Source organism: Rhizophagus irregularis, chromosome 25, assembly GCF_026210795.1.
Source record: "Rhizophagus irregularis chromosome 25, complete sequence".
Taxonomy (NCBI): domain Eukaryota; kingdom Fungi; phylum Glomeromycota; class Glomeromycetes; order Glomerales; family Glomeraceae; genus Rhizophagus; species Rhizophagus irregularis.
In genome coordinates this window covers 2,765,667-2,790,643 of record NC_089453.1, presented here as the reverse complement: position 1 = coordinate 2,790,643, position 24,977 = coordinate 2,765,667, and the positions used below count along the sequence as shown (strand labels likewise).

At 27.6% G+C, this 24,977-nt stretch overlaps 5 protein-coding genes across 5 annotated transcripts; 4 read left to right on the top strand and 1 right to left on the bottom strand.

The window, feature by feature from the left end:
• Positions 1-595: 595 nt before the first annotated feature.
• Positions 596-1,838, bottom strand: OCT59_017043 (uncharacterized protein; the record flags this gene model as incomplete). The annotated part of the gene is made up of 5 exons (XM_066146097.1): positions 596-661; positions 730-935; positions 1,009-1,095; positions 1,191-1,457; positions 1,517-1,838. The coding sequence occupies 5 exons, from the start codon at positions 1,836-1,838 to the stop codon at positions 596-598; spliced, it is 948 nt and encodes a 315-aa protein (XP_066003823.1).
• Positions 1,839-7,880: 6,042 nt separating this feature from the next.
• Positions 7,881-9,102, top strand: OCT59_017042 (uncharacterized protein; the record flags this gene model as incomplete). The annotated part of the gene is made up of 4 exons (XM_025316644.2): positions 7,881-8,472; positions 8,601-8,687; positions 8,761-8,966; positions 9,037-9,102. 4 exons carry the CDS (start codon positions 7,881-7,883, stop codon positions 9,100-9,102), a joined length of 951 nt encoding a protein of 316 aa, XP_025180048.2.
• A 5,160-nt stretch (positions 9,103-14,262) lies between these two features.
• OCT59_017041 (uncharacterized protein) lies at positions 14,263-15,149 on the top strand (the record flags this gene model as incomplete). Its single annotated transcript, XM_066146096.1, has 2 exons — positions 14,263-14,398; positions 14,950-15,149. The coding sequence occupies 2 exons, from the start codon at positions 14,263-14,265 to the stop codon at positions 15,147-15,149; spliced, it is 336 nt and encodes a 111-aa protein (XP_066003822.1).
• Positions 15,150-15,238: 89 nt separating this feature from the next.
• Positions 15,239-15,617, top strand: OCT59_017040 (uncharacterized protein; the record flags this gene model as incomplete). Its single annotated transcript, XM_066146095.1, has 2 exons — positions 15,239-15,370; positions 15,483-15,617. The coding sequence occupies 2 exons, from the start codon at positions 15,239-15,241 to the stop codon at positions 15,615-15,617; spliced, it is 267 nt and encodes an 88-aa protein (XP_066003821.1).
• A 5,552-nt stretch (positions 15,618-21,169) lies between these two features.
• On the top strand, positions 21,170-22,812 carry OCT59_017039 (uncharacterized protein; the record flags this gene model as incomplete). Its single annotated transcript, XM_025310669.2, has 6 exons — positions 21,170-21,251; positions 21,338-21,418; positions 21,744-21,923; positions 22,081-22,227; positions 22,399-22,521; positions 22,595-22,812. The coding sequence occupies 6 exons, from the start codon at positions 21,170-21,172 to the stop codon at positions 22,810-22,812; spliced, it is 831 nt and encodes a 276-aa protein (XP_025180045.2).
• Positions 22,813-24,977: the final 2,165 nt, after the last annotated feature.

The window sequence follows — 24,977 nt, the reverse complement described above, 5'->3', positions numbered from 1 at the left end:
ATAATTGACATAATAAAGTGGAGTAAAAAATATGGCATAAGCGAAAAATTTTAGAGTTCAGCTATTCACTACTATATAGTGGTAAATAATTATTTATCACTGTTTAACTAACCTAATTCATTATAACATAATCCTAACCTAACCCTAATCCTAACCCTAACCCTAATACTAACCCTCTAAATTTTACTATAGAATCTATATACATCACTATATAGTTACAAATAGGTATTTCCAAAATTTTATAGGAAAATTTTAAAATTTAAATAAAGCTTATAAAATGGTTTAAAAATAGCATAAAATAAAATTCATAGAAACTTAGATAAAGCTTATTTATGATGTTATAATTAATGATTGGATTGATTGGTGTAAAACATTCTTTGTGTACAACAGGTGATCGTCCTTTTATCAATGAATGTTACCAATTCGGTATGTTTTTGAATGAAAAATCCCCAATTTTGGTTTAATAGAACGTAACCAAGAAAGTTCTTTCAAAAAAAATAAATAAATAAATAAAATGAGGAAAAATATGTATATATAAACCTAAACCCCACTTCTTTTTGACAATATTCTTTTCAATTATCGAAGAATTTTTTTTTTATTTGTGCCAATTACTACCGAGAATACTATCGACTTCTGATTTATATTGATATTCACTATTATTCTAGATTAGATAATAAATTAATCAAAAATCGCAATTAATTTTTTTTTTTAAAAAAAAAAAAATATTACCTTATAATTTTGTTTTATGTTTTTCCATTTACACGCACATTGTGAAGGTGAAAATTTCTTATTGGTAAGTTGTAATAACGTATTTGATATATCTTCCCAGAGTGGTTTTTTTACATTTCCACGATTTGAAGTCAGTCGCCTTACCTTTACTTTACGTTGTTCCAAAAGGGATAAAAACAATTTTGCAATTTCTGGTTCAAACTTTTCTTTTATAATGTAAATTAATATATACATTAATATGGGTGAGTGGAACTCCGATCATAATAAAAAGATACCCACCTTTTTTATAGTCGTTTGCGCGAAAAGTCGATGATCCTCTAATTTCGGCAGGCCGACTAACACTCCCATGAGTCCCATCAGTAGCTTCTAAAATACACAAAGCGTTAAGTAATATTCATTATTAATTACTAACTAAAGATATTACTATATTCTATTTGCGAATCTGCAGGAAGAAATATTACTTTGTACACTATCGTCCAACCAGGTACTAGAATACTCTACAATTGGTTGAGCATCATTTTGACTTTGTTGTTGAAAAGGTTGATTAGACAGACTTTGCTGAGCTTCAATGAGACCATAAGGCGAGGAAAAATTCATGCCATTCCGGTTTTGATTGTTTAATTGGGCATTGAACTTAGTAGGAAAGGCGAGATTCGTGCCATATTCAGTTTCACTCGAATAAAGGGTGTTTCCACTTTGGATTTGTGTCCAACTTGGGAGCCAATTTCCTTAAAAAAAAAAGAAAAAAACGTTAAAGAAAGTTTCAAATATTCTTTTCGAAACTTACCTCTTGGGATCCGGTATCCAACTTCGGAGCCGTTTAATTGAGCTTCAAAAATAGCATTGGAACCAGAAGGAGAGTTATACGTTTCTTCAACTCCAAGAGGGTTAATAGGATAAGATTCGAAATCCAAATCGTCGTTTTTACCTTGGGCTTGTAGAGTGGTTACATTGGGATTAAAAATGGAGTCTAAATCAATATTAAGAAGAGATTTGGGATCCAAATCAAGAAGACCTTGGGCTAGTGTAGTGGTTATATTTTTGTTAGGTGGGTGAATTCCTTTTTCTCCTGCTCTGTTATCCCGACTTTGGCTTTGTTGACCATTCATTTTTTTAAGAAATGAAACAATGTTGTTACGAAAAAAATGGGAAAAGGAAGGTGAAGAAAGAACGTATAAATACATTCAGTTGTCAAGCACTAATCTAATCCACGCGCTGGAATACGATTGACTGTGGCAACTGTGAATTGGATATGATTAACTGCAAATTTGGATTGGATACGATTAGCTGTGGCAACTGTGACACAAATTAAAGTTTTAAGTTTTGGATAACTTCTTAAAGTTTCAGATAAAAAAAACTTAAACCACCCTCAGGGACTCTATTTCTCATTTAGTTATGAAAATAATTCTAGAACATTTTGTTTTTTTTTTATCTAAATTCATAATTTATATTGTAGAATGAATGCGAAACTAATAAAAACAGAGAGAGCATGAAAAGGATCGTCTTCAATTTTAAAGTTGCAATCACAAATATATTTAAATAGTTATTAACACCCTACAATTAATCTAGCGTTATTGTGACTTTAACAGTTAACTATCGTCTATCAGATTTAGACTAAATTGTATTAATGATATTAATATAATTACAGGTTACAAAATCTGTATATGACTTAGAAAGTAAAATTGATGCAGTTCAAGGGCACATATTTATTTGTCATATTTCCCTTTGCGGAAGCTTTTATTGCAATAAATCTGAACATTTGTATTCTAAAAATTTGGGATTTGATTTTATTTTTAGAAATCATGAAGGAATAAAATTAACGACAGTTAATTGGAACTATTGCCTGATCAATTCCTATCTTATTGTTATAGATGCAAGTATGACATCATGTGATTGGATTTCAAAAATTTAAAAAACACGTAAATTATCACAGATTTTTATTATTTTTTTGACAATCATATCTTTAAATGAAAATTGGGCGTATTTTTATGGATTAGATTTCCACATTTTAATTTAATCTAACCATAATTCCTAATTTGGACGTATGTATTGTGAAACTAATCTTTAATTATTTTTTTTGTTAGAGAAGAGGAAATCACTTACCCATTTTTAATTTATCTTTCGTAATAAATACTCGAAAAATTCAAAAATAAAAAAAAATGAAAATCGTTTCCTATTTTGATTTATCTTTTTTCTTTTTGTAAGAAAAAAAGTTCGTCTCAATTTTTATAAAAAAAAATTCAAATAAAAAAATTACTTTCCATGACATATCTTTTTCTCTTTTTGTAAAAAATTTATCCGTATTTCATTTGAAAAGAGCTTAGTAAAAAGTAAGCAAGTAGTAAGTTCTGATGCTGAACAATACTAGATAAAGAAATTGTTAAGTATATAGATTTAAAATAGTCTGAGATTTAAATAAGGGTTTTAAAGACATGTATTATTATTTTTTCATATGGGTCTTCTCTGAATTAAATTATGTATAGAAAATATTCATGTTTCAGAGGTTATGGTTTCGGTCCGATGATCTTTCTGAGTCCGGTAATGTTAATTTTTAGCATAGTCATGTGAATTTTGATGCAGACCGAATTAAACTTTGATCGGACTTCGCTACCATCGGACGTGACCGATCTACATTTCTTATATTTAATTAGTTGTAAATTTAAATATTCTTTATACAATAAACTCATAACAAAAATTTAAAAATAGCTCATGTAAGTAGTATTGTTAATGGAATGCTTGCATATTAATTTATTGTAACTTTAAAACAAGCGTAATAATAATTTGAGTGCATATTTATGGAAAAAAATATTAATATTGACCAAAACTAACCAGCGTTATTAAATTTCAAATTTCGATTCAGAAGTAGCGATACGCCGACTTATAGATAAAAAAACTATTGTCCGAAAGAGTATGTATGATCTTTGGAAAAAAAATAAAATGATTGTTTGTTAAAAGAAGTGAGGCTGAGATTGTTGCATTATCGGATGATCTTTTTTTTACCATGCAGTATCTCCGAAAAGACATTGAATATAAATAAATAGTCATTTTCATATTTCATGTTTTATTGTCTATAATTTTCTTTGTAACAAATAAATTTAGTGTTTGTCGTATGATTTTAAGAATATTTTAGTATTGTAGTGTCGCAAAAAAAAAAAAAATATGTATACTACAACCATTATCTCATTAAATTAATAAAAAAAAATATTTTTTTTTTAGTAACTCTCATTATAAAGCAAATAGCAATAAAAAAAAATCGTGTTAGATCAAGCTTATACAGCAATCAATCGGACCCAAGTAATTATTCTAAGCGACTGCATGGTCCGATGATCCGGACTCAAATTCACATGACTGTGCTAAATAAAAATTGATATGACTTGGAGATCATCGGACCGGACTCAGTAAAGATATATTCTATATTACTAATAGTCTAGCTGAGCTGATGCTATTAATTTAATAATTATATTTCACATCAAAGTACTTAAATGCTGCAGCATATACTTAACTTATATTTTATAAGTTTTTTGATTTTTTCTGACCATTTTCAAGGGTGCCAAGTAATTTTAATTAGTACAACTTCAGTTGTTTATGCTATAGTTTTGTGAAATCACATACTATGGTGTGGTGTTGAGTACCAGTGGTGTGTTATAATAATATACAATTTAAAGATACATTCAATTCTCCTAAAGAAACACATTCAATTAGTAAATTTTTTTAGTAAAACGCTCACGCAATTGCAGAACGTAATATCACATGACTGTCTTCAGCACATCAAAATTTGATTGGCCAATTTTCACTTAGCCACTACGTATTAAAATGTAAGTATTATAACTACAACTATTTAGACATAAGAAAATATGAATATAAGTAGTAAAATTAATTGTATAAAACTCGTTCTTTAATATATTTTTTTTAGTAACTATGAATACTGCCGAACCTGAGTAAATTATCAAAAAGAAAACATTGCGCAACGTTTTTTTTTAAATAAATTAATTAATAAAAACGTTTCACAACATTTTTATTAAATTATCAAAAAAAAATGTTGCGTCACAACAATCTCCTGATTAAATTTCCGTCAGATATATTTAGATAGGTATACATGAAGTTCAACCAACGCTTAAAATCCATGAAGAATTTGTAGCAAGAGTTCAAAATTACGCGTCATATTGCAATTTTTAGATGCGGTTGAGCAAAGTAGGTCGTGACAAAGAAAAATATATATTAGAAGAACAATCTTATGCTTATGTTCACGCGCAAGTAAGGAGGATAAAGTCAATTCAAGAGATCGTAAATCCTAAAGATGTAATTGTCCATTTTTATCAGAGCTTCACTTGATAATGATAGTGGACTTTAGCCATGAAATTGGTAACATAATCATGAAATGGTTGCTCCTGAATACAAAATATTTCTTAGTAATGAAAGAATAATTCCCCAAGAAATTAAAGTACGAATCATATTTTATCATCAAGCAGGTTGTAATGTACCAACAATTCGTTCAATTTTTAAGTAAGAATATAAACATGATGGATTTATAATGATATTTATAATTTTATATATCAGTTAATTGTAAACAAAAACAACACTTTTTTGAAGCAGAAGAATTTAAACCAACTTAAAAGAGAAATTGATGGATTTGAGTATGAGATAAGAGTTGATGGAGATACAAAATGAATTACTTCAAGTAATTTGGATGTACTTGATCAGAATCCTCTACCAAAAAAGTTGCTTGATTTTTGAAATATTACAAAATAAAGGTATAAAATAATATTTAATCATTATTTATTTCATTATTATAAAATTTTCTCAATTTATCATTACATATTTGTTTTTAGACAAAATATTAGAAACTGATCGCGCGGAAATTTGTTTTATGCACTATACAGAAACTGCAATTGTATTGATTAAGTATTTTTGGCGCAAATGATCTGGTTAATAAAAATTTTTTTAACAGCAGTGTAATATGAAATAAATACATTATAAAAAATTATGCATTTTTTAGTTGGAAATTTAATTGTATTTTGTACGTAAAATTCAGCACGGTATTTATTACAAAATAATCAGCAAAAGAAAAAACAAAAACATAACGAAAATATTAAAAACAGGAAAAAAATAACAGATAAAATAGTATTTTAATTTATAGATCGAACTTTAAATAATAGTTTAGATAGATAATAGTGTTGCTCTTGTTAACGCATTTAGAAATATGTATTTTTTAACTCTGTATTTCTGTATAAATTTTATATGTAAATTCTTATTATAAATATAATAAAGAAATGCGTGTTACTAACAAAAAAAAAAAAATGTTACAAAATATAACAATTTTTGCCCAATCAAAATTCGAGGTCCGGGATAAATTATTTTTTTCGTATGATCACGTGACCATAAATTTATGATGATGCTGGGGGGAATAGAATCAAACCATAATAATTAAAGATGTTTAACAGACTCGCAGAGTCGACTCTGCAGTCTCTGCTCACTCCGCTCAAGCTGCTCGGTTCAGCTCAAACTGGAGATGACGTTCGGCTCTAGAGCCAACTCCAAGTTGCATCCCTAGGATCGATTCGAATTTGTGTTAAATAAATTAACTTTTTTTTAATGCACTTCAAAGGACACTAATTTTATTAAATTCTTTTGTTTCCTTAAACATCCTATCATATTTAAGGCTTTTATAAAACTTTTTGACTCTTAAATTAATATTTTCTGTTACCTGTAAAAAAGCTTTAATATAAAGTGTATTATTGTTAAATTTGGTTAGAACATTGTTGAGAAATAGTTAAAAAACTTATTGTCCATACGGAAACTTTATAATTCTTAATAATTTATTAAATTTTTTGATAACGCCTGTTATTACAGGTTCGCGTTTACCTACGCATTTTCAAAAATATTAATTTGCTTTTAAAAAGAACATCTATATACAGTATATTAACTTGTAGAGCGAAAAAAAATTTCGTGTACAGTATATTATTGGAAGAAGTTAAGGTTTGCACTATCAAAATTTATAAAAAGTGATCAAACCTGAAACATGAATGTTTTCTATACATAATTTAATTCATATGAAAAATAATACTACATGTCTTTAAAACCCTTATTTAAATCTTAGACTATTTTAAATCTATATATTCATACTTACGATTTCTTTATCTAATATTGTTCAGCATCAGAATTAACAGAATTAACTATTTGCTTACTTTTTTTCAAATGAAATTTTTGATGATTGTATCTCATTATAAAATGGGAAACGATCTTCATTTTTTTTTTATTTTCGAATAAAAATGGTAAGTGATTTCCTTTTCTAACAACATAGAGTTTTTGCGTCCAAATTGGGAATTATGGTTAGACTAAATTAAAATGTGGAAATCTAATCCATAAAAAATACGCCCAATTTTTTCATTTCACAAAAATTTAATTCGTCATAATAAATCTCTCGCATAATTTTAAAATTTGAAATCCAATCACATTATATCATACTTACATATAACAATAAGATAGGAATTAATACTGTCGTTAATTTTATTCATTCCTTCCCATGATTTCTAAAAATAAAATCCCAAATTTTTAGAATACGAATATTCACTTTCTAAGCCATATACAAATTTTGTAACCTGTAATTATGTTAATATCATTAATACTATTTAGATTAAATCTGATAAACGATAGTTAACTGTTAAAGTCATAATCACACTAGATTAATTGTAGGGTGTTAATAACTATTTAAATATATTTGTGATTGCAACTTTAAAATTGAAGACGATCCTTTTCATGCTCTCTCTGTTTTTATTAGTTCTACAATATAAATTATGAAATTAAATAAAAAAAACAAAATGTTTTAAAATTATTTTATAACTAAATGAAGAATATAGGGTCTCTGAGGGTGGTTTAAGTGTTTTTTTTATCTGAAATTAAATGAAACTTTAAGAAGTTATCCGAAAACAAACTTTAATTTCCCAGTTATCACAGTCAATCGTATCCAATCCAGATTTGTGCCATAGTTGCAGTCAATCGTATCCAATTCACAGTTGCAACAGTAAAGCAATCGTATCCCAGCGCGTGGATTAGATTAGCGCTCGATAATGTATTTATATGTGAAAAATTTTCTTTCTTCACTTTCCTTTTCTCTTTTTTTTTCATAACGACATTGTTTCATTTCTTAAAAAATGAATGATCAACAAGGCCAAAGTCAAGGTATCAGAGCAGAGGAAGAAGGAATTCACCCACTTGACATGAATATTATCTCTTCCGGTCCCAATGCTCCTTTTGTAACCACTTCACAAGTCCAAGATCAAAACGACGTTAATTTGGATTTCTCTGATTTTGATTTATACTCTCTTCTTACTAGTCTCAATACTGATCTTGTAACAACTTCACAAGTCCAAGATCAAAACGACGTTAATTTGGATTTCACTGATTTTGATTTCAGCTCTCTTCCTGATCCCAATGTTCCTATTGTAACCACTCCACAAGTTCAAGATCAAAACAACGTTAATTTGGATTTCGGCTCCCTTCTTGATTTGGATGCCAAATCTCTTCTTAACTTTGATTTAGACTCTCTTCTTACTAGTCTCAATACTGCTGTTGTAACAACTTCACAAGTTCAAGATCAAAACAACGTTAATTTGGGTGGAGTTGAAGAACATAGCGTGAATGTTTCCTTTCCTCCTGATCCCACTAAAACTCACCCACAAAACCAACCAAGTTCTGCAGAAGGACGTCGAAGAAATATTACTTTGTACTCTAATGTCCAGCTAGGTATCAAAATACTTAACAATTGATTGAGAATCATTCTGGCTTTGTTAAACCGCTGAGATTCGTAAAAGAAATATAGTAATATCTTAGTAATTAATAATGAGTATTACTTAACGCTTTGTGTATTTTAGAAGCTACCGATGGGACTCATGGGAGTGTTAGTCGGCCTGCCGAAATTAGAGGATCATCGACTTTTCGCGCAAACGACTATAAAAAAGGTGGGTATCTTTTTATTATGATCGGAGTTCCACTCACCCACATTAATGTATATATTAATTTACACTATAAAAGAAAAGTGGGAACCAGAAATTGTAAAATTGTTTTTATCCCTTTTGGAACAACGTAAAGTAAAGGTAAGGCGACTGACTTCAAATCGTGGAAATGTAAAGAAACCACTCTGGGAAGATATATCAAATACGTTATTACAACTTACCAATAAGAAATTTTCACCTTCACAATGTGCGTGTAAATGGAAAAACATAAAACAAGATTATAAGGTAATATTTTTTTTTCTTTTTTTAAAAAAAAATTAATTGCGATTTTTGATTAATTTATTATCTAATCTAGAATAATAGTGAATATCAATATAAATCAGAAGTCGACAGTATTCTTGGTAGTAATTGGCACAAATAAAAAAACCATTTTTCAAAATTCTTCGATAATTGAAAAGAATATTGTCAAAAAGAAGTGGGGTTTAGGTTTATATATACATATTTTTCCTCATTTTATTTATTTATTTATTTTTTTGAAAGAACTTCTTTGGTTACGTTCTATTAAACCAAAATTGGGGATTTTTCATTCAAAAACATACCGAATTGGTAACATTCATTGATAAAAGGACGATCACCTGTTGTACACAAAGAATGTTTTACACCAATCATTAATTATAACATCATAAATAAGCTTTATCTAAGTTTCTATGAATTTCATTTTATGCTATTTTTAAACCATTTTATAAGCTTTATTTAAATTTTAAAATTTTCCTATAAAATTTTGGAAATACCTATTTGTAACTATATGGTGATGTATATAGATTCTATAGTAAAATTTAGAGGTTAGTATTAGGGTTAGGGTTAGGGTTAGGCCGTTAGGGTTAGGTTAGGATTATGGTATAATGGATTAAGTTAGTTAAACACAAAGGGCTAGTGATAAATAATTATTTACCACTATATAGTAGTGAATAGCTGACTCTAAAATTTTTCGCTTATGCCATGCCATATTTTTTACTCCACTTTATTATGTCAATTATGAACAATCATGTATTATCATTGTTATGCTTTATAATAAGAATTTCGGTCTATGAAAATATGATCCTACGTAATTTAATAGTATTTTAACTATAATAAATATTTTTTTTGTATCAAATTTATATATTACACATTCTCTTATATTTAATTATTGTTTGATTTTTGATTTAATATATTATATAGAGGAACTTTTAATTAAAAATACCTAAAATAATAACGAACTTTTTAGTCCTTTTATTACTTTGATCTTCCCAATTTCACAATCCTTAATTGGTACGTAGTATTCATTATTTGCTTATGTTTATAGAAGTTTGTTTTTTCTACTTTTCTTTCTGAGTAATGATGCATCAAAATTCTTAATATACTAACTCCTTTTTTGTGTAAAGTACTAAGTATTAAATTAAGGATACCAATTTAACGAAATGATGAAATATTTTATTTAATAATCATTTTTATTTTGAAATGTCTCGGTTATTTTATTATGAATTTAATAATAGTTAAACACGTGATTAAGTTTTTATTACTTTTATTTTATTTCTCTAATTTCGTTATTTCTTTCTTTTTTTATTCCTCTCTATCTTGATAAAAATTTATGATGTTGCTAACGGTCCAGTTTAGTCCGACTTGAGGCTAGTAGAATGGAACGATGGGACTACCAAACCGTTGGAGTTGATATGCTGATTGGTTTATACTTTATGTTTTTATTTGTTATTATATGCAATACTATTATTTAATATATATATATATATATACATATACTGTATATATTTTAACAAAAAAACCTGACTTTAAATTAGTCGTTTTACAGGAATTAAAAAAAAAGTTTTCAGAAAGTTTCACCTGCGATATTGATAATATTTTATTTAAGTAGTTATTAGATTGGTAACAATATTGGCCGAAAGCCCTATCCATTATAATTCGGTCATTAAGAATACTATCGTGCGTACAATATTTTCACGCTCATAGAATATTTTCTTTTTTACAATCATACTTTTATTCTTTTTAATTCCACTTTTTATTTTCCTTCGTAATTAATCATTTAAATAATTTCACATTAATTAGTTCCGTCTTTCATATCTCATGCTTGACTTCGCGGCTCTTAATTTCTATAGGAAGAAGATAGATAAGCGAAGACGATTCTAAAGTGTTTTATCAACACTAGGGAGTGGTGTTTATATTATTTAATGTATTTTAATCTATATTGACCTGTATACAGTACATGAATTTAATGTTTTCGTGGAGTAAATCCGCAGAATTCGAAGTTATCGCACGTGAATTAGTTGGAGGGTTTTTTTTAAAAAATATTTTTAATCATGCATCTTTCTACTTTTTTTTTTATCATAAGAACCGATCCGTTCATATTTTAAAATGTCATATCTCACAATTTATTAACTATAGCACTATTTATTTATTTATTTATTATTTATATTTATTCTAAATCATTAAAAAAAAAAAGTTTATAAGATAGAAACAATTCTCCAGTTTCTTAACCTCTGCGTGAATATTTACCGTACTAGAAAAACGGAACAAGGCCGGATTTGTTGCCAGGTTACACATGATCTGCGCACATGATCCGGACGATGTATTTCTTTATTGGCAAAAAATATTTTAAAGTTATTTTATGTACTTTTAATTTTATTATAATAAACTATTAAGATACTACATTTTACTTACTTTCGCTATAATAGATCATGTATTTTATTTGTAAATATACCTAATTAGTTCTTATACATTACAAATATGAAATATTATTAAACATGCTATGTCAAAAGAAGAGTGTCCTTTTTCTGATTTAATATGTAAACCCATATATAACTATAACGCCCAATTTCACACTTAAAATATTTTCAATATGATTAGAATTATTTATACGTCAGATTTTCTGTTTTTTTATTGAATGTGATCTTGTAATATTTTTTTCAAAATAATTCCTTTTTCATTAAAACTTTCTCTAGTATAATGTCACCCTTTACAAACCTTATTTTGTTGTTGATATGACATGTTAACAATTTTTTAGAAAAATATTTCGTAAAAGAAAGAAAGGTGGTGTGTGGCGTAAAGGATCAATAAAAAGTTTTATAATTTAATACCGAAAATAATCATCCGGATCATGTGCGCGGATCAAATATGCAGCTTGTCAATCACTTTTTTTTTTTTTACATTTATTAGTAAATATTCAAAAATTCGTCATATGTAAACTATAAATTTTTACCCAATCAATATGCGTAAAAAAATATTTTTCTCACCGTCTCTCCAAGAGTTGTTTATTAATAACAAGTTAGAAGAATCTCCTTATAAAGTTGGTCATTTTTGTTAAATTTGAACTTACAAATTCTTAATTTTGCAAGCAACATAAACAAACCTGACCTTCATGATTATGACGACGTTAGTTTTATGGAAGAAGAATAACGATTTTGACTTTAAAAGTATGGACAATGACTAGTATGTTAATTTAAATGATATTAATAAGTATTTGGACGATGTAATACCTGAGGAGGATACATTTGAAGATAGTAATATTTATTTAAATAGCGAAGGATATACAAATAATCCTAATTTTTTTCAATTAGATACAAATGCTTTTCAATCAGCCGTTATTTTTCAACTATTACTGATAATATAGATGATTATATATTAGATGAATCCGTAATTTCTATGGCAACTGATTTACTAATGAAATACAACTAATTGAAATTTCTGAGCCAACAAAGTCAACTAAGATCCAGCCTCAAACAATTATTTTGGGTGATGATTGTAAGTTAATATTTTACAAGCTGCAAGCTTTTAGTGGGGTGAAGATTGGGACGATTCCACGCTTTATTTCCAATGATCGTTTGTCGTAAACTTATATGAAGATAAATCCACTCGACTCTTGGCTGAAATTTACTACTTGTGTTTTAATAGATAATTTTAATGGTGAATTCGTTCCTGTGGAAGTTCACAAAATTTACGTTGTATAAAAAATATTTTGTATCTAGGGAAATTGATAGTGAAATAGTTCGTAAGTTAAATGATGATTTGGCTTCATCAGGAGTTTGTTATTCACATCAAAACTAAATTACATGTGAAAAATGCAAAAGGAACTAAGAATTCTTCTTTGGGTTTTATTAGCAATAGGAAATGTCTTTTTTGTAATATCAATAAGACTTTTTATACCCGTGGTGAGCAATGTGATCAACATTCTTGGACATTAGTTGATCGTGATTTACAAGTCCCTTGTGGTGGTCTATATCATTGTACTTCTTTAACAGAAATTCAACCAATTTTATATCCTAGTTTATCTAATAAAAAATCACTCTTCTTGTTATGAAAAACATGGTGGACATTTTCATCAAAGATCTGGAATAAAAGGAAAAGCTAGTCTTAATTCTCACAAAAATGATGTCATAGATTCTCTTCGTTTAATAGCTAATTGGCTACTTTATGTAGCCGAATATAATTATCTCGTGAAGCAATTAATCTTTTACAACTTTTACCTTCTTCACAACATGTATCTAATATGTCTATTTCTAAAGAATTTAACCCTCTTAATATCATTCCCAGCCCCTTTATTATTAAAGCTTCTTTTAAATTAAATAAATTAGATTTTTTTTAATTATGAATATAAAGAATTTAATGAACAAGCAAGTTTAGAATTTGGTTAAAAAATAGAAAAAACATTAATAAAACAAAAATTTATTTGAAAATCCAAATTCTTTAGTTGAACATCATAATATTATCTCCTTTTTTACTTTCCAATTTTTTTTCGGGATTAAAATTAATACGTGACAAATGTCAAAATTTAAAGAAATTAATAGAAAAAAACTAGTTGATAACAAACCTACAACTTCTTTCGATCCAAATAGTACTCTTAGAATTTTTCTTATGTCTATAATTTTTCATGTTGCTTTTCCTGGTCTTCATCTTTGACTTCTAACTATGCTTGATTCACTTTTAAGAATCCCAAATTTTACCGCCCAACTTCATCAGTTACTTTACAACACTTAATGCAGTTGCACATACTCAAAGACATGAACGTAAATAAGAAAATATTAGAATAAAAGCAGCAAATCCGCGTGAAAGACTTTGGATAGGTGATGATATTTGGAATATTGATATATAGATTTAAAAGAGAAAACATTCGCTTATTCAAATATTTTTGATCAAACAAGAAATACAATACATGCAACGGTACGTATGATATTGCTTACTTCACATTCTTCCTTTATCTGATACTTCAACTTTAAAACTTTTGGGGTGAGAATATTAAAGCTCAACAATTTATTTCTAACTTTCATCAGGTTTTTGTCCCACCGACGCGCTGTCGAAGTAAAAAACATGTAATGAGTCCGATTTAATCCAATTATGTATTTGTTGTTTTAATAAATTTGTAAGGCAAAGTTAATATCCTTAAGATCATCAATTTTCAAACTTAGAAAATACTTTCAAATACTTTCAAGATTTTGATTTACCCGATATACATCAGCAAATTATACCAGCCAATGTAGTTATTTTAGAAGCTGGAAATAAATCAATTTCAAATGAAGGAATATTTGAAGCATGTGATATGTTTTTACAAGATTTTAATTTAGATAATAATAAATATATGGATATTGTTTCCGATGAAGCAATATTTCGAAGAACAATACTTTATCTTGAAAATCATGCATACACTAGAATAATCCTGGGTCAATGGCATACAAGTAAGGACATATGTAGTGTTCTTATTACAATTTTTTCAGGATTTGGTATATTAATTTAGCGGCAGCTTATTTGGGAACTAAATTTCTAGATAAATTAGAAGCAATAGTTGATTATTGATCTACCTGTCGAGTATCGCACTTCATTTTCATTTAAAAAAATATAATAAAACAATTGAACAAATAATGTATGAAGACAATAATTTAATAAAAGATTTGGTATCTTTATTTCGGATGGGAAATTTTGAAATGCAGCATGAATCACTTTCTGCATTTGCATTGTAGTCGGTAAACTTAATTATGCCCCATCAGTTGCCTTTAATCTAGCACATTTAGCAAAACATCCTGAATCAAAGAATTATTAAAACATGCTTGTTCCATTAATATTAATCGAGAAAACCATTTCTTTGTTTGACGAGACTTTAGAAACCCTGGGGTTAAATATATTAAACAAAATATATCCGGAAATCCTTAATATCGATCAACTTAAAAATCAGATTAAAGCTGTTCAAATGAAAGGGATCGAATTAATCTGTTTTTAATTGAATTTTTAGATGATAATGTTGCACATCAAGGTGATCGGGCAGTAAAATCTCGTAAAGAAATTACTTGGAATGTAATAAATCAACTTATTATAGCATTTGATAATCTAATGGATAATTCTCTTTTTGAAGATATTTCAGAATTATCTAATATGACCGCAGAATATACATTTGAAGGACGGAACAGATTATTTAATTTTGTTATTCAATAGGAGAAGAGTTATATTAAAACAAGACATTTTAAACCGCGAAAAACAGGGCAGAAGAGCAAAAAATATTGGATATTATAAAATAACAAAATATGAAAACATCTAATAATAATACTAGGGGTCGTGGTAGAGGTAATAAAGATGGAGAACAACATGAATTGCCATCTAATATATTCACGACTCAATCTTCAAATTCAAATTTAATGAATCACAACATTCATCTAGTATGCCTTCTAATTCCAATAATTCTTTTGACCAAAATATTACAACAATTTACAAAATATACATTTAAATTCTAGTGTTCTCTCGCAATATAACCCTAATGCAGAAATTCAGAATCTTCCTAATATACAAGCTATTCATTCTCCTCCAGACCCAATTCAAAATCCCGCCCAACCATACATACCAAAAGAACAACCCATACACAAGAATTATCATTTTAGAACCACTAGTGATTCAACAATTGAATAATTGGAATATATCATAGCAAATAATCAAACTGAAAATATGTAGGATAGACAACGCGTAATAAAATGGGTACAACACGAACCCGTAATGATAGGTTGTTAAGAGAGGAACGAGAACGAAAATAATTAAGTCTAAATAAATAAATTATTAGTATCAATATTTTGTATTAATGTATTTTATAAAGAAACATTGTAATATATTTACCGTTATTAATAAAGGATTTTTATCAGCCAATCTTTCAACAATATACATATAAACTTCTGACCAATAATACACTATATTGACGGTCGACATTTCGTGTTAAAATCTTCGCGAAAGAACTTATATTGCCAGAAGGATCTCAGTTTAAAGGTCAAAAAGTCATAGAAAAGCCTTATTTATATATTGAAATATTTTAAGGGAGTGAGGTATTTAATAAAATTAGTGCCATTTGAAAGTTCATACGTATTACTTTTAATGTATTTAAAAAACTTATAATTATTTTGAGAGTCGTTGTCCACGTTGTCCACTTGTCCTAAACCAAATGAAGATAGGCTAATTTATGTAGTACAAAATTTTTAATTAGTGATTGGTGCTGCGCTGGAAATGTCCAGTGAGGCAGTTGATAAATTTTGGCGCTGAAATGAACAATTTCGATTAAGCTTATCGTACATCAAATCATAGAAATGTTCATTAATTGCAAACCGGAAGTGTATTTCCTCTTGCATAATGTAATGACAGTAAAGCATTTGATTAGAAGTCCCCAAAGTTAGCAAACGAGAATTATTATTTGAAATTAAAAAAAAATATTTATTTTGTTAGAATTTGACGCATTAAAAAATTTGATAATCTACAATAAATATATGAAGTACAGAAATCCTTAATTACTGACGGTCTTTCATATTTGTTTCTTACTTCTTAGTATATTTAAACTTCCGTTCTAAGGTTTTCGAGGTCAAATTTTTTTGGGATGTTGTCAGGTGTCAGCGCGATGACAATTTGGGAAATTTTCTATTTATGATATATGTTTTGTAACTTATTATTCTTATTTTTAAATGTATTCTTACTAATCAAAAATCACTGGATTATGAGCTACTAATGGAGTTAAAATGTATTCCTTAGTAGGTTGTATAAATTATATAAGAACTTGTAATAAGCACCCTTTTTGCACTTAATGCCGGCGCCAAGATCCTCATAATTCTGGCCAAAATAGCCATAATTCTGGCCATGGGCTCTTATTTTCGGGGGTGCTTACTAACAGAAAAATACGGTATATGTATTAGTGTTAAATTCTCCAGATACAGTATTTTAAAAATATAAATATGACCAGATTTCATTTGGATATTTGCCCCATGTTTTAAATATTTAATAAACAAAACATGTTAGTCCTACTCCTTATTAATTACTTTATTAATGCAAATTATGATTGAAAGACATTGAATTATTGTCAATATAGAAATAGAAGAATGAAATTTTTTTTTTACAACGGAAGATCATCATGCGTTGCAATTTTTGAATGAAAATTTACCATTTTTGCTCATCATTATTTATTTACTTAATAAAGAACGTTAAAATATTTTATTTTTAAGTGAATATGTAATAAATAAAATAAAATAAAATAAGACAAAAAAAAAGTATAAAATCCCTCCCACATCAAGGCTTTTTTTTAAAAAAAAAATTAAAAGTAAAACAATAAAACAATAATTTATAATTTTATCTCAAGAAAAAGGATATAACGTTAAATTACTTTTTTTTAGCTTTACAATTCTTGTACTTCACTGCGCATTGTGTCGGAGTATAATTATTATGCCCATGCTTTGACAAAATAAAACATACATATTCCCAAAATCCAGTTTTAATATTACCACGGTTTGATTTTAATTTATTTGTATAACTTTCATATTTTCCAATGATTAATTTGAAATTATCGTTAGCTTTTTTATCCCAGTCACATTTTTTTCCTTTCATAGTATATAAATACGTATATAATTATATATCGTGAGTGAAGATTTATGACGTTAAAGTATTAAAGTGTTAAACATGATAAAAAGATTACCTACCATCATCATTATTTTTATAGTAAGTCTTACAATATTTTTTATGTCCAATTGACTTACTAATTTCAATGAATAATTCAGGTTCTTTTGGTTTATATGTATTTGCATTTTTGCGATATTCCGTTAAGCATTTCTCAACAATATTGTAGGTGACTATTTTTGTATGAGAAAAGTAATTTTAGTGACTAAGACACTTATGTTTTTATGGAAAATATTAGTGATACAAGTTTCTGAGTGCAATACAGGTAAAAAAAAAAATTAACCTTTATTATTTCGTAACTTTTCAGCATAGAAATTTACTATAGATCGAATTACTGTATCAATAGGACCTTTTTGAATTATACTATCAAGCGAAATTTTGCATTGTTGGATTTCTTCTTCTAAGTCATCACTTTGGATGTTTCTTTGAATCTCCGAAGAAACGTAAGTTGTGCCAGAAGTCCTGTGTTGAAGTTCTTCCCTTTGGGTGTCACCTTGATTTTCGAAAGTATCGCGAGTTATTTTATTTTCTTCTATTTTGTTTTCGAAAAATGTAGAATAAGAATAATTGAAATCCATGATTAGAATATTAGATACTAGTTTTTTTTTTTAAAAATAAAAAAGATGAGAAAAAAGAAAAAGATGATAGAGAAGAAATAATAATGAAAATTAAAAAATAAAAATAAAAAGAGTAACAACTCCACATTAATAAGTGAAAACATTGTCAGAACTATTTTTTTAATCTAATCCAGTTGACAAAAATGATGAATAAAAAAAATAAAAAAATTTTTCTTGTCAAAAATGCAAATGAACTTTATTTTAAACGATGATCCAAGCCAAATCTAATCTATTGGATTTGACTTCAGAACGATCGTCGAACATCATATGCGACACAAATTAATGATTTTTGGTTGGTTTAAAATATTAAAATAAAAATAGTAATATTATTAATATAATTTTTTAAGGAGGATGGGGAAGGTATGTGTTATGTGACGCAGTAATTCTTATTTGCAGATACCTCAATGAACCGAAGTGGGCAGTTGTACGTGATTTTTTCGAGGAGCAAGAGATCTCCTTCATGGCAGTCCCACACACAGAGATTCCTGATATCATAGTTATTAATATAATTCCAAATAATAATTTACAATTCAATCTCTAAAAAAATACATTGTTATCATTGTTATTATATTCTATATATTCGATGACATAATTTAATCAAAATCATATGATAAATTCAAATGTTTTCTCTTCGATTTTAGAAAATTTCGAATCGAAATCAGATTGAAGGAAACCTAATAGATTAATTTAAATCATTATCAAGGACAACATTTATTGCTTCGATCATTGAGATTTTTTTTTTTTTTGACTTTCAGGTATCTGAAACAAGTTATAAAAAGATCGTCCCATGAAAACGTATCCTAAATAAATATTTTCCGTGCCAAAATTATCAAAATTTATTAGATTGGATTGCTAATATACTGTATATATATTGTTTGTTTATCAAGGTAACCATTTTTATCATGATCTACATTATTGTCATTCCCTTTTTTTTTTAAAAAAAAAATGACGATCTGAATTTTATATTTTTCATATAATTAAAATTTTGACAGTAACACTAGCACATATATTTTATAATAAACGGAACACAGAATTTTAATATGTTGTATTTAGCTATGCCAACCCATTATAATTACGTTGTTTGAAATTTGTTAATCTAATCCGATAAATAAATCAAGAAAATTTTATAAAACATAATTACTTGTGGAAAAAATAAAAATTTCAATGCAAAGATAGATTATAAGATGATAAAGAATTGTCTATGAAACGAATATGGTTAAAGAGATATTATCTGTAAATTACGAACTAAATCATCAGTTGTGCATTAATTAATTAAAATTTTCATATCTGATATTAAAATAAAGAAAATCATAGGTAAATACTATCATAAAGTATTATCAATAAATAAATGTGGGAAAAACATGTAAATATCAGATATCAGTCACGGCGCAGCTCCAATCACCAATTAAAAATTTGTACTACATAAATTAGCCCATCTTCATTTAGTTCGAACAAAGACAAAGGATAAAAATTAAAGTTTACATGTGACGAATCTTTACTAATAAATCATAGGGAAAAACAAATGATCGACAAGCCGCATATTTAATTAATATCCACAAGCTTGTAATTTATATGGAAATATTAAAACGATTTCAAAATTTTTTAAATTTATAGGTTCCAAGATCTCTGTTATTAGATTATTAATTTCAAGAAATCTGGATTGTCAAATTAATTCTTTTAATAATTAAGTAAGATAATATATATTGCTGATTTTTTTCAGTTTTGCGTATTTTGGCGATCACATTCATTCATTTATTTGCGTCACAATTAAATGAATAGTTTACATATAACAATATAGTGTTTATTGTAAATAGAAATTATTACAAAAAATCAAAAAATGTTTGTTGACTTATGATGTGATCACACTTAGTCACAAAAATTAAAATAATAAAAATGAAAACAAGTCATGTTTTTTTAGTTATTTTCAGTCGCTTTTTATTATCATAAAAAATTTCGTTCCGAAATAGTTGTAAGCAGCCGACTCTATATATCTGCCACCCGTACAGAGACAATTTGGATATTTCCGTCAAAAAATTTTCTGACATTTCAGGTTCAAAGATACCATTTTGTATTAGATTTACGCTCTTTCAATAGAATATTCTTTTACGGGGAAATTTATTTTATAGTTTATTTATAATATATAAAATTGTTTTATTGAATCAACGTAATTATAAATAGCTGCTTGTGACATTGCTAAATTAGTTTCTGAATTGGCATTTAACTCGTAACTGTATGTGTTTACACAGTTAAATGAATGTGTAACCTGATGCTGATATTTGTTTAACGCAGTAATAATTTATCAAATACAAAATTTTCTTTTTCAATATGGTAATGTCGTCTTAATCGGAGTAAATAATTGCTGCTGAAGATGCTTTGAATGAATGCTAGCTTTTCGTTACTTTAATTTGATTCAAATTTTTCGAGAACTTTATCATATTTTTAACCTGATTTGTAAATAAAATCCAATTTATTGTGTTATGTCGATCATGCAATCCAATTCATCTCCGATTTATATGTCGGATAAAATTAAATTTATTTTAACAAGGACTTTAGAATTCTCATTATTCCTTCAACATTTTTATCTATTGGATTAGATTAAGAAAAAATATACCATACAATGATTGGAAGGACTTTTTTATTTTTTGTTTTTTATTTTTGCTTTTTAGTAATAACTTTTGTAGATAATAGTGCTCAAATGCGGATGATCATGCAATCAAATCCAATTCGTTTCTATTTATTTATTTATCTGTTAATTTGAATTGGATTAAGCCGGATAAATATTATATTTCATCACATTTTTAACAAGCTGTTCAACATTTTTATCAGTTGGATTAGACCAAGAAAACATATATTATGACGGTGATTTCGGTGATTTGAAAGACTTTTTTTCCTTTTTGCATTTTATTTTTGTTTCTATCTAACATGGTGGACAATGCTGATGAATGGGTCCAAGGGACCATACAATATTATACGCAAGCTATTCAAAATTATGCTGGTTCACAAGGTGAATATACGTTGCTTTTAAAAAGTTATATCGTTATTTTCACAAATGAAATACTGTATATATTGTTTTTTTCCCCTCTATATTAGATGAAGCTGTAGATGAAATTTTTCCAAATATTCAGCAAAATCAGGAACTCATTCTTCGAAGTTACTTTAGTGCCCATGAAGGTAAATATCTCTTTTAATTTATGTTGGTTTTCTAGTTAGGGGATGGCCAGAAATGACGTCATTTCCTAAGGGGGAGGGGGTTAAGACGATGATGTTACACACCTTCTATTTTTAGACACTTGTAGTTAATATAATTCTAGCCAGAATTATGTTTTAATCTTACATTTCCTAAAATGAATGATGACATAGGGAGGGGGGTCAAAAATCCTAAAATTTAAATTACGTCATTTCTGGCCATCCCCTTAATCACTGACGACGCAACCCTTTATAAATTGAAACGTGATAAATAAAATGTGATATTTTGTCTTTTTTCTTTTTATTTTAGACGGAGTTGATGAAATTGAAATTCGGATAAATGATCTGCAACTTCAATTTCAACATTTTTGTACCATTGAGCGAAGTAGTTTCGATCATCAAATTCGTCAGCTTAAAAGTACAATCTTGTTAAGTCAACAACTTATTCAGCAAATTCAAATTCATCTAAGTTTGGTTCAACAAAGTCCAGGTAATGCCGATTTCTAATATCTCACTTCATTTATGTTATTTTAGAAAGAGTTATGTCGCCGTTTTTCATTTTGTTGACGCGATCCACTTGCGATAAATAAAATATGATGAATAACATTCTAAAGTTTGATATTTTATCTTTCCTTTTTTTTTTTTAGATGAGACTGGAATTCAGCTAAGACGGACCCGGGAGCTTCAACTTCATAAAGTTCAGCATCTGCATAAACTACTAGATAACCGAAAACAAATAATAATTCAAAAGATACTAAATTTTTATGTTAAAAAAGTAGTTGATGGTCATAAAGGTTAATATCCTGGTTTAATTCATTATTTGTTTTTAAAAAGTTGTATGATCATTCTTCTGTGATCAGATTCTAAGTATAGTTACAGTTCTTTCAGCATTTTATAAAAAAAATAATTAATAATAATATTAATAATATTTTTTCTTCCCTTCGTTACTTTTTTCTCATACAAAGTTACTCCCGAAATTGTTGATCGATGTTTAATGAATAACGATGTAGGACCCAAATTGTTTGCCGATATTAGTGGTATAATTAAGCATCCAACTTACAAGAAGTCTAACTATCATCATCATGGGGGTGAGTACTGTATCCATTATTATCGAAATAAATCATCAACGAGTCGCTCACAATAAATATATTTAATCTATAGGGATTAGGTGCAATTGGGATGAGGAAACTTCTAATGCCTTTAATTCGATCGTGGGGGAATATGATGAATATATAAATAAGTTAAAAACAAATCACGGCAACATTAAGACCGGTTTGTGGGAATGTGTTTCATTCATACTATCAGAACGTGAATATAATTATTCTCCACCACAATGTGCATTGAGGCACAAAAATAATTTACGATTAAATCACTATTAAAAAATATAAACATCAGTGTCGATGAAATTCTTGGTAGAAATTGATCTGGTAAAAGGGGCGAACGAAATTAGCAAAATCAATTGCTTTTTTTTTAATTTTCTCTGGTGCAGAAGGGAACACCTATATATATATATTTTTTTTTTATTTTAATTGAATTTAATTTGTTATTTATTAAATATTATTTATTTAATAATTCTTTGTATATTTCCCCTATTAGGTAGTTAATAATGAATATTCTTACGATAAGCCAAAAATGTAACAAATGATAGCCCTGTACAATTATAATTTATATTAATAAAGTAATTTAACAAAGAAACTAGTGCTACATTCATTTTATGACTTGTTTAGTTAAATATGTAACCCATATCGTTTACAGATCGACAAAAAAGGTTGATAGAAAAGGGATGTAATGAATGAACGATAGTTTGTATTCATGTATTATCTGTTATTAGATATTTTTTTTTTCCAAGCGCATTTTTACGATACCCCGATTTTGTCTAATATTATACGAAATTATTTCTTTGAATAAAATTTCTTGTAATAGAATGTTTAACAAATTACTTAGTAGCATTTATTTCAAAAAAAAATTAATCCAACACCTACTATTAATTACTTATTTAAGAATCTCGTTGGTTTATATCATTTCCATTTATTTTTTTATTATTATAATAAATACGTAATAATATTTTATTGAAATTTCGTTATATTCGTATTTTTTCCTTCTAATTTTTATAAATTATATAGCTTTCACGGACTATCCACAAATTCAAATTTTATATACACTATAAAATCGTACTTTCTTTAACAGAATTTTGTTTGAGTAAATTTGTGTGTCTTTCAGTACGGTAAAATCGCGAATAATTTTTATCTCATAACATCTCGAAAAGAAATGAGATGCAATGTAATTTCTTCAAAAACTAATCATGTAAATATGAAATCCAACAAAACAACATGATCTAAAAGGAAAAAGAACAATATCATACAATAAATGAGTTCATACATCCACTAGGAATGAAACAAAAAAGATGGGGATTCTCCTGCATGTACAGTATATATTAAAGGAAAAAAGAAAACCAAAAATGCACGTTTTCAGGGGAAGGACATCAATTCATTATCATATGATCATGATCATTGGAAGTTGCACGAACATCACATCAAATTCTAGATAAAATAAATGAAGATAAAGTATCTCTCTCTCCTAATAGAAAATTCAAGTTAATTGCTGTTCCGAATAATGGAGAAGAACTTATATGAACATCAGACAACACAGTATACAATCTGCGAAGAAATATAAAATATTTAAAGATTTAGACCTTTCCAAATCAATAAACGTATCGGCGGGGTTCTCCCGAAAAACCGAAATATATAGCAAAGTTTATAAATCTGGTCGAATACGCTACAGCAGTCAGGATTTTAGAAGAAACACAACTTATAAATGGAAAACATGTAGAAATAACATAGCATTTGTTGAATTCTCAGGTGCTGGCAAAAAATGCATACATAATTACAAAAGCAAACCATGAAAATACAAGAATAAGAATGTATGTCTATTCCAATAAAGTCTCTTCGAAATAAGTATTTAGAAGATGTTCTTACATAAGTTTATAATAATACAAAGAATATATGTGGGAAGTAAAAAATCACATTACAAGAGAAACAACACAAACTGAAGATGCAAGAAACAAGTTGTAAGCCGATAAAAAGAAAGACTGTGATCTAACTCTTAGATAGTGACTTTATTTGAACGTTTAAAATGACCTTCTCAATATTATAAACGAAAAAGGAGAAAAAGTTTTATGAAAAGCCCGGCGGAAATTAGAGCAGAGGGTCAGGAAGCGATCAAGCCTTTTATATTCCAAGTAAGAATGATCAGATTTAAATAATAGTAACGTTGATTGCTCTTTTAAGAAATTTAATGCATAACTTAAATGATATCTAAGGGATGATGTTTATGATTACTGTAAGGTTAAAAAGGCGAATTAATTGGAATAATGACGAATACACAGCGAAGATTTAATTCTATCGTGAATCATAGCTAGTTTAGACCATGTAGCACTTTGTAAGTTAGTCAAACGTCCCATCAAAGATCATCAATTCATAAAATCTCACCATCTTGTTTGTACCTTTAGGAAAAAAACAATAAGAGTTGAGAAAAACGTGCGATG